The sequence below is a fragment of the Galleria mellonella genome, unplaced genomic scaffold, assembly GCF_026898425.1.
Source record: "Galleria mellonella isolate WM207_F2 unplaced genomic scaffold, CSIRO_AGI_GalMel_v1 utg34, whole genome shotgun sequence".
Taxonomy (NCBI): domain Eukaryota; kingdom Metazoa; phylum Arthropoda; class Insecta; order Lepidoptera; family Pyralidae; genus Galleria; species Galleria mellonella.
In genome coordinates, this window is record NW_026442081.1 from 1,146,850 (window position 1) to 1,164,848 (window position 17,999).

Consider the following 17,999-nt stretch of genomic DNA (forward strand, 5'->3'; position numbering starts at 1 on the left):
TATCAATCAATATATAATCATATAAGTAGTACTTATGTGTTATATGTGTATTTCTTATGTATTATTATGTATAATTATTTCAGTATGTTGCTATAATTGTGTCACATATTTTTCACCACATCTGCCCTTTATACGCTTTCTGTTTTTACCTAATGGTTAGCTGGTAGAGAATACCATATGGCATTAAGTTCGCCACTTGTAAAAAGTTTTATTGTGTAATAAAGAATCAATAAATAAAAATAAATAAATAAATTTATTTCAAATTAACCGTTTTTAGTTACATATGCAAAACTTTTTTATTTAAAATGTTCTTAGTTTGATTTTAATTAAACATACATATTTACCGATATATACCGAGCAGTAAGTGCTTTATATTATTCCCAAATTCGTGTATAATATAGTATATATCATATATGTGTAAGTATATTTGATATTCATATATATTTATTCGTTTATATATGTAATTTTAGTATGTATGTATATCAATAATTAGTAGTACCGCATTCGAGTATTCTGACACATCCCTATGGTTGACTGGGAGAGAATGCTTTTAGCATTAAGTCCGCCATGTACACATATTTGTACTAATGAATAAATAAATAAATATTTCGTTAATAATAGTTTATTTTTATTAATATTCAATTTTAATCTCTTTTAAAGAGAAAAGTTAAACGTGAATCATTTGTACATAACGCGTTATATGGGGTCGTACAAGCGCGTTATATGGGGTCGTATAAGCTCATTATACGAGGTCGTATAAACGCATTATATGAGATCATACAAGCGCGTTATACGGACTTGTACAAGCACCTTATACGAGAATACTCCTGAACGAATCTACCGTGTTATAGGAGGGATTACTATTTACTCGTATATGTAGGCTTTTAGTAGCTTTGATTGAAAAAAAAACAAATTCATTTTATAATATAAACATTTATTTACACAACATAGAACTAAACACAAATTTGAGATACTTATTCTTAAACTAAACAAGTCGATGTGAAGTACAAAGAAATAGAAGGAACCTCTAAAGGAAAGCAAGTAATAATTGAATAGTAAGTTAAATTTAGAGGATGATAAGTACATTTTTGTAAAATTTTTATTTGCAAGACTTGTGCTCTATAAGATCCAGTTCAAGTAGTATGACTGTTACTAATTATATATATATTTTCGAAATCATTGTGCAAAGTTTGCTGTTACAAAGTTGCAGTTAGCAACTTGTTAAATGTTGAAACCTAGTTCATCTAATCACCTCGGACTGATCGTAGGGCGAATTATATGTGAGACGACCATGCGATGCAAACGATTGAATCTTAGTATATCCTATATATTTATTATGCAATTTAGTCAATAACTTGCCTAAAGACCATCACACCTCATCTATAGAGCTGCTTACACAATTGACCGTTTCAATACGAGTATAATTTTTCTATTAAAAATAACGCCAATGGAGATTTTTTATAAACAAATTGATGTTTTTAATTTTACAACTTTCATTTTATTCTGAAACATGGCTACTTTAGTCGTTGAGCAAATCACTAATAATTATATAGGACCAACACAGGAGTGAACTCTATTCAAATGCAGAAAAATTATCAAAATCACGAACGAAAAAGTTTCACGAACACTTCATAACCAGGGAATCGTTCATTTCACACTGCTAATAAAACTTGTTTATCACAACATATTCACATAATAGAACAGAGTCCGGACAGTTCATTGCCTTTATTCGCGGGTGGTTGCCTACTGAATTGTACATTTTCCAGCGTCGGTTTCAGCTTGTACGACAACTGTGGTTCTTCGCCAGGAGGCAGAGGCTCATCATCCATGTTTATCTCTTCGAGCATTTTATTTTCCTGTACATTACTCACAAAAGAGGGTATCGACTTAGATATATTTATACGTATGCTGCGCGAGGTGACTGGCGCGGGAATCGCCTCGAGTTGCACGTTCCCGTCGATAGAGGACAGCACTGTTACGTGTGTGGTATCGACTGCGGTGGGGATGGTCTCCTCTGCTGTTATTATTGGCTCATCGTCTGTGGAAGAGGTTTAAAATTAGAGGACTATATATCATCACTTGGGTAATGTTGATGGAAATCTCTTGCAATGATAATTTATGAAACTGGATGAAACAAGACAGGTTTGCGTGTGTAAAAATTAACTTCTTGTCACATTAGCTATTTAGTTTAAATAACATCATATGTAGTATGCTACATGGACTGAAGTATGTTTTAGTTCATTTATTATGACCAATAGTTTTCTTTCTTTTCATGATTCAACATCAATTCAGAATAAGTGTTTGTATTGCACGCGAATCGAAACCGCAACAATAGCAAGGTGACGTAGCTACGTTACAATAAGTGTGAGAGCTGTATAGTAAAGCAATAGCAACTGACCAGGGTCGATAGGTTCAATCTTGACGCGTACGTTGGCCATGTCGATGGCGGCGAGTACGTCCCGCTGACGGCGCTGCTCGACCGTCTCGTCGTCGGTGTCGGCGTCGTCCTCCACGTCCACTTGCTCCACCGACTGGGCCTCAAACACTACGTCATCCTCGTCGCCGTCGTCCTCCATCGGCTGGGGCATAGCCACCGTCTCATCATTATCCTCCACGATCTGAACACAATAAATGTACAAGGTGAATTTTTTGCCGTACGCAATATTAGGGATCTACCCTTGCTAAAGTTACAGGGTATGGAGACATACCCCTTTTTTTCAGGCGTTAGATCGTTGCTGATGTTGAAAAGCAGAGTCAAGAAAATAAAATCAAGAGACTCTAACGCCTATGAACCCTCACGAACTTTTCATTCAAAATTTACGAGTCTTATTATATTCTTCTCCTTGGAAGAAGAGTAATCTCGTATGTATACAGATACACCTGAAAAAACTGAACTGCAAGAGAGACATAGAAAGAATTGAAAAAAAAATAGAACCGGAAAGGAAAACCAGAGCCAAAGTAGTAAAACGTAGTTTGAAGGAAATTAATTTAAAACAAAAGAAAAAGAAAGCGAAGAAAATAGAAAGTGATGAGACACCAGGGAAAACCAAAGATAATTGTTATGTTATGGTAACTTTTTTATAACAATCTGCAATATATTTGTTACACTTAGGTACATAAACTAGATCAATTTGACAATTAATCATAAAGTAAAATAATAAAATCTAAAATGTGTACGAAGGGTAACCACTTTCACCTACTCTGTTGTATCTATGGAATCATATTTATGTTAATTATAAACTCACCTCTACGGGTTGAGTGTTCCTGTCGTCAGTTTTAACGACCTCCACAACAGACTCGTTGTCCGACTGCGACATTACGTCGTCCACGTCCTCGATCTCGATGGACGACTCTCGGAGTGGCTTCTCTTTGGTTAACGATGCCTGTACACAAAATCATATATATGTAAAGACATCCTCATTAATAATGGCCAAAGATAATGACAAATAACAAGTATGCGTATGATTGTTTAGTAGATAAATACTTTTTAAGTATCCTGATTGATGTCTATCGTCTGCCAAAAGAAACTAGAGAAGAGAGAAATATACGCATGATTTCTAGACGAAAAGATGTTGCATATGATATCCAGTACATGGCGTAAAACATAGCGCAAAATTTTAAGCGGTTAAATTGCATAATAAATTATCCAATGCATTAAAAACTTTTAAAGATTGGAGAATTTTGAAAATGAAACTTTATACTCTTTTGTTGGAAAGATGCATCTACTCAATTGATGAATTTTAAAATACTCTTTTAATATTTTATGCGTTATTAATGATATTTGTAAATTAATTGTAATGTTATATTTTACAATTATTATTGGTTATTTTGTTGCTTTATATTTTTTTTTTGTTTTGTTATATTTTATGACACCTTCTTGTTACTTATAAAAAATATTCAATAAAATGTAGTATTGTAGCGAATAAATAAATTGAATTGAATTGAATTGAATTGAATTGTTATCCCAATTTAAATAAACTCATAGTTATGCTATTTTAAAATCGCAAATAATAGAAACATTCGACATAAAAAATATTATTTAATTGATTTTTTATTTATATTAGGTACTATTAGACATGATCAGATCAGGTATTGGTTTGAGAGGCCAACCTTGTAGTCGTCGAAGCACTGCGGGTGGTAAAAGTCGTCGTCGTGGCGCAGCGAGTTCCTCAGATGCCATTCCTCCTTGTCCTCGTTGTAGAACTGCTGGAAGCGGTCGCCGCAGACGGCGCAGTGCTGGTTAATCAGCGCGCCGGCCGCCACGCTGGGCGCCTCGGCCGCCGCCTCCGCCATACCCTTGCCCGCCGCCCCAACAGTCTCGAACCAGTTTTTTTCTAAATTATAAAACAATATTACTATAGATGTGGCAATGCATATACCATGAACGTCAGTATATTCTGAGATGTACTAATATATTCTGTGGTACAAAATCCCTGCAAATATTTTCCATAAAGACAGGCTTAATTCAGGACGGACAAAGCGTTTGCTATACCCCTGCTGTTACCAAGCATCCATAGTAATTGCTCCAGATCGAACTGGAAAGTGCTCGTTTACCACCTCGGTGATATAAAAAAAATCAAGTAAGTAATAGACTATGAGCATATTATAAGTAATAGTCTAAAAATTGGTTGCATGACATTTGCCAACAAACTTGTATAAAGTGTAAACAAGTAGCAAAGGGTACAGTAGCGTGGAAGACGAAGAGTAAAGCCATGCGTGAAGAGAGACCGGAGGCGTCCTCTCACCTCTGTTCTCGAGGTCCTCGATCTCCTCATAGTGCAGCCAGTCGGAGTGGTCGTAGTACCAGGGGCGCGAATGCGCGCGGCGGACCGAGTCGCGGTCGCGGCGGTTCTGGCGGAAGTGCCAGTCGAGGTGCTGCGAGTAGCGCACCGTGTGCTCGGGCGGGAAGCGCACGTCGCAGCCCGAGCACTGCATGCCGCCGTACAGCCGTGCCACCAGCGCCTCCTGCTTCCTGCACGTGCCCACGCACATTAACACATTAACCTCATCATATTATGAACACAACAGATTGCGACCACGCTAACCGTAGATGCGTGCGATCACACTTAAATGACTCGATGGATTTCATTCAAATTTAGTGCAGTGAACGCTCTATATGGTATAAGCAACCTCTCAATAAGCAATTTCTTTAAATTTTATTTATTCTACTCAGCTTAGTTAGTAAAATAAGTAAGGAAAAATATTTTCCAGACGGTAAGTATTTTTTATACTCTTTTTTCCCCTATAAGCAAATTTTCTCAATAAGATTTTTTTATTGAAAGTAGTTCAAATGAGTCGCTAATATAGAGAGTTCACTGTATATAGTTAAATAAAATTTTATATTTTAAAATTTAATATACGCCGGCAAAACTGCAAAAGAACAGTTTTATAAGTCCTATTACCCTATTATATTATTGTACCCTGAAAAGATTTTTCAAAATTTTATCTACTTTCCCTATTTACGGACAAAAGAACTAATGGGTTTAATATTTTATAGAAAATTTGTAAAATTTTCTGATTTTAATTCAGCTAACGATTATTAACGACAGTAAGATAGAGATATAAAGTACAAACTAATATTAAATGCTATATAAACACACCAATTTTAAATACATAATCGGGACTTAAAGCAGTCGTGGTGCAATACACGTAATACAATATCTGTAATAAAAAAGCAGATGTACTATTTACCTGCAAAGGTTTTTTATCGCGTTAAATCCCGATTGCATATTTAAAATATATGTAAACAACGCGAAAATTTTTAAATTAACTGATAACACCAATTGCCAGGCCCTAAATCTAGGATACTTTACATTATGGAAAACGAGAAAGTTGATTATATAAAATGTTACTTACACTTTCAAAGTTTCACTTCTCAGCAAATCAACTTTATGGATGACATTCTTATCCTCTTTTGCCTTCGGTTTGGCCTCTTCTTTCACCTCTTCCTTGGGTTCAGTTTTTAATTCGTTGTTGACCTGCACTATGCCACTGGCAACCAGTTTAGCAAACAAATCATTCACATTTATGTTGGCCAGGATTGGAAACATCGGCTCAGCTGAACTGTACTCTGAAGCAGACGCGGGTGCCATTGTTGAAGGCGTGGCACTCGCTAACATGGCTACACCTGAAAATGTACTTACTTTTATTAAATTAATAAACAATGCATTTCATCATCATTTCAATGATTCATCATCCATGTTGAATACACATCATTTCAAAAAGCAATCTACAGTAATGACAATTCTAAAATAATTAAAAAAAAAACCTACCTTGTGTATTACTGTCACTGTTAAAGCCGAGTGTCGGCTGCATGACCGGTTCCATTCTCGTGCCTTCCATATTTGCTATTTCTATGTGACCAGCCTTTATGTGACTAGGGAGTGCCGAAAATCTAATGAAAAACTTTTCATTGCCTATCGATATCGGTTTAGGTAAACCGTCAAACTCCAGTTTAAACGGTTGCTCGTTTATTAGAACAGTTCTCAACGAATCCACGAAGCGTATCGTGAGCACGTGTCTATTGATGAAGAACTTTTGTACTTTAGCATCGAGGTAGACGGGACACCTCTGTGTGGCGTTCACGATGACATTGATTTTGCCAGCAACTAGATCTGTGCGTTTAGTCTTTCCGATATCAACTTGGGGAGGCGGCCCTTCTAATTGCACTAATCTAGGTCTCCCATCGATGATCGTGCCGATAGGCTGACCACCAAAAATGCATTCGTACCATCTGCCATTTATATAAAGCTCCCTCGTCGGCGCCCCAAACCGAATGTTAAACACTTGACCGTCGATCTCCACTTGTTTGTAGCCTTCATTGAAAGATAATACTACGGAATCCTTATTATCGAATCTAACTCTTCTGCAGCCGGGCAAGAATTTGATCTCTCTTGGATCATCCCAGTCCATCATGATGACAGCTGTTTCTCCGTAAAATCTAATCTCCTTCGGCACTCCATCGATTTGGATCGTTTTAACAGGATCTCGATCTATGTACTCTAAAATTCTAAAATCTGTAGGTGGGATGGCAATTCCTGGCGCGCCGAGAGGAGGTGGGGACACGGTCCTTTCGTACGGCTGGAGAGGGCTCTCTCCCTGGCACATGCCAGGTGTAGGCGTCGGTAAGGGCAACGGTAGCCGCGGGTCGAACGGTGGTCTCATCGCTCTCTTGTCGAATTTTCCTCTAAAGAACTGTTGTGCTGGATCACGGAATCTTCGCGGTCCGTACACTTTGACTCTCGGTCTGGGCTGCCCTCTCCACATGGGCGTGAATGGTGGGAACATCGGCATCGCCGGAGGCATTGGCTGTACATCAGTAGGCGGGGGACCATCGCATCCATCCATGGAGTTTGTATTCGTTCTCATAATTATATTATATTCTTTATCATTCTCCGAATTTGAACTATCTGATGGGGTATCTATGAAGACAGGGGTACTCTCATCAATATCTTCATCAATCGTATGCGTATTCTCATCAATCGTATGCGACTTGAGTTTCCTTTCGGACACTTCTAATGACTCCAGCTGTTTTGCTTCTTTTAATTCGAGTTTCTCGTTCAGCTGCAGTAATTGGCGCATTAAAGCATTATACGGACTTTTGTCCAATTGGCCATTACTTGACTGTTCTTTAGCTTGGCGCATGTTATTACCGGATATTGTTTTTTTATGGTCCTCTGTGTCGGAGTCATCTGTGTTATCGGTTCTCAAATCTATATCTTCGGAACTGAGAGTACGACGTCTCTTCTTTCCAACACCTGATGTTAAAATGATAAATATTAATACAATAAAAAGAAAATCGTTTTATAATCAATTTGTTATGATTGACAAAAACTGTTCTTTAACAGCTACATTAGACCTGCATAGGATTTGACGCCTGCCAAGCGTGTCAACTACCCGCAGTGGACAGTTAAACTATAAACATATACTATTTTATGAACTATCACAAACTAAATTTATATAACAATTTTTTGACTAAATCTATTAAAATAATTTAAATTTAGAGAAATGACACTTTAGAATCGACTTTACTGTTTTCATAAAAAAATATGCCAAGTTATTTCTTAATTATGACAAATAAAGAAAAACAGATCATTAGTATCTACGAATAGTATATACAAATGTAAAAAAGGAAAAAACATTTGTGTAGTTAAATTAATAATAAAAATATGCATATATTTGCACTGACAAGGAAATCAACAAATCAAATACAACCGTTTCATATTCAGTCTAATTATGAAAAATAAAAAAACCCCAGGTTACAGTCACACCCCCTTACAATACAGCGCCATCAAGGGGTTTGATGACTTCAAATATGTCACATGAATGATGCAAGAGGCTCAAGATCATACTTTGGCAAAATATGAAGGAGAAATACAAAAACAGACGATGTAAAAATTAAATAATAATGTACTAATAATGTAAATCACTGAAGTAAGTTATACTTATTAATAAGACATTCATTGTCACCATACAGTATTCGATAGTTTTTGAAATAATATCCTAGATAAAATAATATACTACATAATTAACGTAAGATATCACAATTTGACGAAGAATGGTTTTTAAAAAATCTTCAAATACGGTATTCGTCTAGCCGTCATTGATACAAGTCGAATACTATATTCTTACCACATGAATACTTAATAACTTCTAAACTCAAACAGGAAAAGCTTCGTAACATACAGTGGAATGGAAATTAAGGTGGTAATAAAAATTATCAAGTTTATGTGTGTTGACAATGTTTTTAACAGTAAGCACTTTTCCTACCTATAACATGTCATGTAGATTTTTGGATACTAAATGAGCATTTTATATAGTAAATAGTATTCCCCAGTTGGAGCGTTACATTAAGAACTGCTTCCAAGATGTACAAAATACTACGTTCCTAAACAAGTTTTCTTTATCCTCAAATAAATTAATTTTCACAAAAATTACCCTCCCAATTTATAAAGCCATAGTGTCCTATAATTGTATAACAATTAACAGTTATGTTTAAAAAAAGATTGTAAATCCTTTTTATCCAAAATATATAATATATATATACTACTCATATAATCAGTTTCCAATTTCCAAGACAAGAATCGATTAGGAAAAATCATAATAAAATTAATCATCAAACTATTCCCCCAACTGTATAACAAAATTGATACTAGAAATAATCATGGATTTGGCGGTCATTTACGGATATTACGATAGGGAAGAGACACAGAGAAGAGAGAGAAAAATACACTACCCTGGGCATATAATATAGCATATATAAATTAAAGAAGCCCATCAGTAATATACCGTGCAAAGGAAAAGTGCTTATAGAGTAGTACTGTAATCAACATAAGACTGCAAATTAGACCGTGCCAAGATACTTAAGTTAACTACAACCTATAAAATAACTTATCTACTTTTTGTATTTTGCGGAACTTAGCAATAACGGGTTATATAATATGCCGACGTAAAACAAATTAATATGAGTACTCCAAGAGTTGTAAAATATTTTATTTTCACACAAGTGCAACCTCAATACTTCCGGCTCTCTGTTATAATTTAATATCACAGATCATAGAAAATACCGAAGACTAACTTTATATTTTCTATCGGCCCTAACCTCGCATTTTGTTAATATTGAATGATATCTTACTTGATGAATCATTTTCAGTGTCTGTCTTATCCTGCTCGGTCTCGGTGTTGGCTCTCAGACTTCTCCTTGTTCGTTCTCATGTGCCGTTCTCTGTGGTAATTTTTGAGCTCCTTGCTCCGCGACTTCTTCTCCGGCGAGGACTCGCTCGAGCCGCTCTTGCCGTCGGCTTCCTCCCGCTTCTGTTTCCTCTCTGCGCACAACCCTTTCCGTTTCTTATTCGGAACCGGCGAGTCCCTGTCTGCCTCCTCGCCCCTATTTATTTTGGGTATGGGCGGGAGGTTGTTGATCTTTTTGGGATCGGGCAGCTTCTCGATGTAGTCACTGATCGTGTTCTCGGTAGCATCAGTCTTCTCCTGGGGTTTCTTGTGGACGTCGTTCCGGCGCACGTCGCATTTCCGCTCGCTGGCGTCGTCCGCCTTCTTGGGGCGGGGATCATCGCGGGGCCGCGCTTTGTCTTTCCGCGGGTGGTCGTCGCGGTTCTCGAGGCGCGGGTCGCGGCGGCGCGGGTCGCGACGGCGCGGGTCGCGCGGGCGCTGCGGCGCCTCGTCGGGCCGAACGTCTATCGTGATCCCATTTTTGCGTTTAGCAACATGTTCGAGAGATTTAATGTCGAATACGTTGGGCGCGATCGGCACTTGAGGCACTACAGGTATGAGCGGCATCACAGGAGCCACCACGGGCGCCGCGGCGGGCCCGGTTGGCGCGGACGCCGCGGCGGTTCGCAGTCGCGCCAGTCGCGGGTCCCTGCGGGCGGCCGCTAGTGCACCACTCACTGGCGCTATGCGTCTAAGCTTATTCACAGGCTGAAACAAAGATCATATTGAAACATTCGTCCACTGCATATAGCGACGAGTCTGTTAACATAAAATAGCTGAAAAATATATGTATTATACCTACGTTCAAATACAAATTCAGAGTCTAATCGCAGAAAATTAAAAATATAGTTCACTAATTACCGTAGCAAGTAATTGATTTCAATATTTAGTATCAGATATTTAAGCATCAGATACTTACCGGCCCGAGGCGTTGCCTAACCGGCATCGTCGACGGCACAGTGGGCGGTTTTATCACACTTGTAATCTGCGAACAATAAAAAAAAAAAAAAAAAAACTATGACATTCAGAGCGTTATATGATGTACATAGGGCTGGTCATGGACAAGGTTTACAAATTACCATCAAGTGGACCGTCAATTTGTTTGCAATTCCGAGTGTCTTAAAAAATCTAAATATTTTCATAGTAACCGCAAATTAATTATTGTTACACCGCCACCTAAAAGTATCTGGAAATTTAAGAGACCTAATTTTTATGAAATAATATCATACGTCTTTATAATTAAATAGAATGGCATAGTTTTTTTTTTTTTTATACAACTTAGAATGGCAAACAAGCTGACGGCCCACCTGATGGAAAGTGGTAACCGTCGCCTATAGACATGAGCAGTACCATGGACATAACAGAGTATACTGTTTTTCCCATGATACCCCCCATGCGTTGCCATTCCTGAGGACTCAGGTGTTATTCCTCTGTACCCAGTAAATTCAGTAAGTTCTCTTACAATTTATTAAACACACTTTGGGTCATGCATTATATCAATAAAGCTATTATAAAATAAATAAAAATGATAGAAACGTCAAATAAAAATAAAATATGTATTTTATTGTATTGTTGTGTTTATAAATTGTCTTGCTTATTTCCTATATTGCATAATGCAAATAAAGTATACTCATTCATTCATTCTTATTCTGTTATTTATAGTTATTTTGATAATCAGATTTTATTCTTTCATTTTTAAAAATTATAACTGATAAATCATCAGCAAATAAAACACATTGATGTTTAGTTATGTCTGGCAAGTCATTTATATAATATATAGAAGGAATAGCAGAGGTCCCAATATACTTCCTCGTGGTACTCCCGATAGACTACAATGATATTTAGATTTAAAATTCTTGTTTATGTTTGTATCGTCAAATTTATTTATTAGTACTGTTTGAGATGAAGCTTGATATCCATTTCAGAGTAGGACCTCTAATCCCGTATCGTTCGCACTTATTTAATCATATTGTATGATTTAAATTATCTAAAAATATATATTATATAAAAATATTTCTGTTACTCTCTTTTTATTGTCTATATAATGTGTCAATTTACGAATAACAGAAAATACAGCTAATTTTGTCAATTTTTTTTTTTTGGAATCCAAATTGTTCATTTCTAATTATATTAAATTTATTAATAAAATTATTCAGTCTAATAAGCATCAATGTTTCAAATACCTTTGACAATATTGAGTTTTATGTAATGTTTAACGTTTAATTTGGTTTTGTCATCTTTTTTATGTAGTGGGATTACTATTGAATGTTTCAATCGATTTGGAAATATAGCTAGCGTGAAAGACAAGTTCACAATATACGTTAACACTGTGGCAATCTCGTTTGCAAACTCTTTTTAATATGTGAGTTGAGATATCATCAAAACCCACAGACCTAGTATTTTTCAAAGATTTTATAATTTTAATGACTCCAATAAAAGTACAAGGTATTATAATATAATATTGATGAATTCAAGTTTTGAATATTTTTATGCTGGCAATTAGCTTTTACATGATTTTTTTGTATAAGACATAAAATAAGCATTTGCAATATTTTGAGGATCATTTATTTTTTTATTCTTAACCTTAATACATTTAATTTCTTGTTCACTTATATTTCTCCTTTTTTATTTATAACATCTCAAGTGGCCTTGCACTTATTTCTTGTCTTATTGACAATACTATTACTATTATGCCTTCTTTTTAAGCAAGTGATGCATTTATTTAGAATTTTTGTATATTTAAGATAAGTTGATTTAGTTTTACTTGCATTTTGTTTATATGCATTATATCTAAGTTTTCTTTCATGTGCGTTGCGTTTTATTCCTTTGGTGATCCACTTAGCTTTATAAATATTTTCTCTGATTTTGATTTTATTTATTGGAAAACAGAGATTATACAGAGAACAAAATATGTCATGAAATAATTGAAACTCAATATTTAACTCTATACTAAAATAGCATCACAACGGCCTACTTCATTTCATCATCAATTAACAATTTAATGATAATAATTATAATTATTATCATTAAATCAATAATTATTTAATGAAACATGAAATTAATTTATGTTATAAATAGTTTATAATGCAGCATCTGATGTTACGAGGGGAGGTCAAAGAGTTTGCGGAAAAGGGTTGAAATTAAACATTAAACTATTTTTCCTTTTTAATATATTCTCCAATTAACCTTAATACGAGTACATTTTTCGAATCTCTTAAATAATTTGTTTATACAATCGAAAAAAAAAAGGTTTATCTTCGCTGTTAAAATACGAGTAGGTCGAAATTGCAGACTTGACTTCTTCATCGTCGCCAAATTTTTTTCCATACAGCTCCTTTTTCGTTTTTGGGAATAAATAATAGTCGCTGGGGGCCAAATCTGGAGTGTAAGGTAGGTGGTCTAATTTTTCAAACCCTTATAGGTGAATGGCAGCCGTCGCAAGATGGCACGTGTGGACGGGAGCATTGTCGTGCAAAAGGAGCACACCTTTTGACAGCTTTCCTCTTCTTTTTTCCTTGATAGCTTCTTTCAATCTGTCCAGTCACACCACGGTCTTTATAATCGATCAGCAAAATACCTTCTGTATCCCAAAAGATAGTCGCCATGATCTTTTCGGCCGATTCTGACACTTTCAACTTCTTCGGAGGAGTTGTGCCTTTTTTATGCCACTGCATCGACTCTATCTTCGACTCAGGTTCATAGTGGTGAACCCAGATTTCATTTCCTAAGCTCACGCTTGTCTAGTAGTTGGAAAAAACTTCACGCGAGTCTCGAGTGGATTATTTTTAGGATTAAAACAATACCAACATAAATAAATAAGTGGATATAATCTGTTTTTTCTTTGGCACAATTAGTAAACCGTAAACAATGTTCGCATGTCTCGATACTGCAATTAGCAATTTCATTCGGCGTTTTTTTTATATGTTTCGACATATTTTCAATTGTAAGTAAAAAAAAATATATATATAACATCAAAATAGATAAAAATCAGTTTTAAAACATATAAATGTAACTGTTTCATACGATACTCCATTGGCAAGTAGGTAAATTTTAAAATTTGCCTTACGCCCCTTACTTTTGGGGCCCCAGTGTAAGAAATATAAATATTTTTCAATTATTCCTATTGAAATATGTGCCGACCTGCAATATATAAAATTATTCCAAATTTCATTTTATATATTTATTTCAAATTTTATATATATATATATATGGTACACACACATCAAAAAAGTCAACATCCCTACAGCTCTTTGCATTTCATAATGTAAAAAATGTCTCAAAATCCAAATTTGTACAAAACTTTTTTCAAATTATTGTTTAAATCATAAAATTGATACAGAATACAAAATTTTAATAAGCTTTTGAATTTGTGAAAAAAAATGTATGTCCTCTAGATCAAAATAGTTTACAAAATAATTTATTTGGATAAGGATTAATAAATAGGTATGAATAACATGTACAACGCGACAGCGTTATTATTTCTACTTCTATGACTTATTAAATTCGTAATATGAAATAACCGATTTGAACAATTCAAAAAGTAATCTACATAAATTGAGACAGTTTTGAAAAAATTTACATACAATACAAATCTTTCCTCTTTATAATATTAAAAAAATATTATAATAATATTAATAAGGTACTTACACTGTATCTGGTTCGGTATCGGTAATAGTCACTCATGTCGAAATATTGAATTCACAATTTCACGTAAAACAGTTTAACACAACTAGCTCAAAAGGCGTACGCGCACTAACACAGCCCTTCGTTCAATGTCAAGTGTTTCGACTACAACAGTCCACAGGACTACCCCTCCATAGTAATTGATAACAAACAATATTATGGTGTCTTCGAGCATGATACTACAGTAATGGCCACAACTTAATATTCCTAATATAATTATAATTAATTTAATAGGTTTGCTGAATGGGAACTCTTACGCAGTTAAGCTCATTTGCTGTATATCTTTATTTGATATATAAATAATATAATAATTATTTACAGAATGACATAATTTGTACTTTAATATTAATTGGCACTGACATTGAACTGAATCTAATATTTTGTTAATGATTGATTTTTTAACATACTATTATAATTTTATTATTATTAATCGAATAAATAATGGATGTAAAGTAACTTATATGTATGTATTAGTTGTAATGTAACTTGTACATAGCCAATAATGATGTTGCATGCTTTAGACTATAAGGCGAACATTTGTACTTCACACTAAATCAATATCTGTAAAAACAATGTTCTGGCAAATAAATCTATCTATCTATCTAATAATAATGTAATTTTTGGATACAATAAAATATAAATAAAAATAAATCAATAAAACCCCCAAGGGGGAGACCTATGTACAGCAGTGGATGGTGATGATTTAAAATTTACTTATAAAAATATATACATAAACCGTCTTTATTAAAAACGTTCATTCTCATTTTTATACTTTATTGAACTGTAAGTACTATATGTTATTTTTCTCACTTTCGTGCATAGTACAGTATATCTTATATATGTGTATATCTTATATTTGTTATTTATGTATATTTATTTGTTGATATATGTAATTTTAGTATGTATGTTTATCAATAATAACTAATACCGCATTCGAGTATTCTGACATTTCCCTAAGGTTGACTGGGAGAGAATGTTTTTAGTATTAAGTCCGCCATGTACACATATATGTACTAATGAATAAATAATAATAATAATACATAAATAACCATCTATCGCATTAATAGTTTAACCGCTCATAGTGATTGGAAAACTTACGCACCTTTTGTCACCTAGTTCAGCAAAATCCTAACGAATTTGATTTAAATGTAATATTATATTGACGTGTGGTCCCGGCATAGAATTGGCCATTGCTTCCATTCCCGTGGTTGGTGGTAAAATTGAATGATCAATGGGATGATGGGAAACAGCGACCCTCTTAATAACGAAATTCTGAGGTAACAAACACAAAAAAAAAAAAAATAGAGGCGAATACTATCCAAATAAATGCCTTCCTTTTTGGTATTGATTGAATATGTATAAGTTAGAAATTCAGAAAAAATTACCACATACACGTCATATTTCGAATAGAGAAGAACATGGGTTACTTTTCATTGTGATCAGTTAACATTACCCTGGTCATGCAGACAGAGTCGAGGGCAAAATATATAGGCAAAGTAAACAAATACATATTTTTATATTCTTCATAAAAAAACAGTAAAGGAAACTTACACCTACATATTGTTTTTTCCTGACAGTGTTATCCCTAACATTCCGTAGACAGAGAAACAATCAAGGAACAATGCAAATTTTAATAAATGCATTCTTAAAATTTTACCAGAAATTTTACAATGCATAAAATAAGCATTCAGGTATGTCTTAAACCGCCAGTCATTAAGCGCCTCAATTGTGTGACGTATTATGTACCATTGGATAATTTCGTGCAAATTTGCACGTATTCAATGTTATCAGGAACTCATTAGGACGGCAATAAAAATGAGTAATTTAGTTTGGAAAAGCTGTTAAAGGTATTACAAAATATCTATTATAAGAGGTGCGTTAGATGGTAACCGTGTTTATTTGTGGATATTAATATAATTGCTTTCTATATAAATATGTACCTAATAGTGGTAAAATATGGGAAATTTAATTTCATCTACCAAATTTTTATGCAGTTAAACGAACACTCAAATTATGGAATGAGCTTCCTGCCGAGGTTTTCCCAAGAGACTACAACATGGGGTTCTTCAAAAAGGGGTAAAAAGGCATGCACACGCACACACGCGCGCGCACATACACAAACACTCTTTTTTCCAATATTAACTTTATTGTTCTTTTTTTATCTCCTACTTTTAATTATATTTCTTATGTGCAAAATTTTCTAACGTATATTTTTTGTCGGATGACCAATTAGGAACTTGTAATATTTATGAACAAAATATACAGTTAAACAAAACAAAACAGTACAGACTAACGTTTTCTCAGCGGAATGAGATGGAAAAACAAGTCCAAAAAATGTTATCTGATGATATCATAGAATCGGCTAAGAGTAATTAGTCCAGAGCAGTTTTATTGGTTCCTAAAAAATCTGATGATAATAATAAGAAATGGCGACTAGTAATTGATTTTAGAAAATTAAATAAATGTGTATTGGACGATAAATTTCCGCTACCAAATATAACAAATATCACTTTCTGGTTCCACATATTTCACGCAACTAGATTTATCTCAAGGCTATTTCCAAGCGAAATTAAAACTGGAGCGTAGAAAGTACACTGCCTATACGACGCCGACGGGCCAGTACCAGATGACGCGCTTCCCGATGGGATTGAAGACGAGACCGAGTGCGTGACAGTAGCCATGTCGGGACTCAATTATGATAAATGTTTTATATACCTAGATAATATAATATGTTTTGGACGTAACTTAGATATGCTTAACAAAAACCCAATCGGTATTTTGAATAGATTGCGAAAAGTAAATTTAAAGCTTAATCCGGAAAAATGCGATTTCTTGGTATTAATTGGAATGGTATTAGCTCCGACCCTGAAAAAATTAAAGTTTTAAAAAAATACCCCGCCCCGAATAATTCAAATTAAGTCAAGAGATTCATCGCATTTTCTAATTATTATCGGAAATTTATCTCTACTTTTGTTAAAATATGTTTGCCCTTAAATAATTTATGTCGAAAAAATGTTACTTTTCACTAGGATAAAGATTGCCAAGATGCTTTTAATATTTGAAAAACATCACTAATTAACTAATAAAATACTTTTATATTACAAACAGATGCATCGGAACATGCACTGGGAGCGGTATTATGTAATAGCGATCGTAGACCGGTGGCCTACGCCAGTCGTAGCTTAAACAATACCGAGCGTAGATACCTATATTTTAGACCTTATCTCTATGAAAAACGATTTATTATAGAAACAGACCATCGACCATTAGTATATTTGTATACATGATCCGATCCTTTAAGCAGGTTAACCAAATTTAGATTATTATTACATGAATATGACTTAAAGGTAGTGTATGTGAAGGGCCGGGACAACGTAGCTGCAGATACATTGTCACGATTAGAAATGACTAGTGAGGATTTGAAAGAGATGAATTAAAATATTATGGCTGTGTTAATAAGAGCTCAACGAAGAAATCAGATTGATAATGGAAGCGGGAGCCCTACGGCGATTGAAATTTCTAGCAACGATTGGCCTGATCACACAAGAGTTGTGGAAATGATTCGATTACCTAGGGTCTACACACAG

General features: G+C 34.6%; 1 protein-coding gene across 1 annotated transcript; it reads right to left on the reverse strand.

The window, feature by feature from the left end:
• Positions 1-1,003: 1,003 nt before the first annotated feature.
• On the reverse strand, positions 1,004-13,403 carry LOC128201097 (uncharacterized). The gene is made up of 11 exons (XM_052896791.1): positions 13,143-13,403; positions 10,649-10,714; positions 10,084-10,437; positions 9,687-9,981; positions 6,273-7,757; positions 5,857-6,127; positions 4,746-4,972; positions 4,111-4,334; positions 3,246-3,383; positions 2,399-2,597; positions 1,004-2,038 (listed from the first exon to the last, which is right to left on the reverse strand). The coding sequence occupies exons 1-11, from the start codon at positions 13,401-13,403 to the stop codon at positions 1,689-1,691; spliced, it is 3,870 nt and encodes a 1,289-aa protein (XP_052752751.1). The 3' UTR covers positions 1,004-1,688.
• Positions 13,404-17,999: the final 4,596 nt, after the last annotated feature.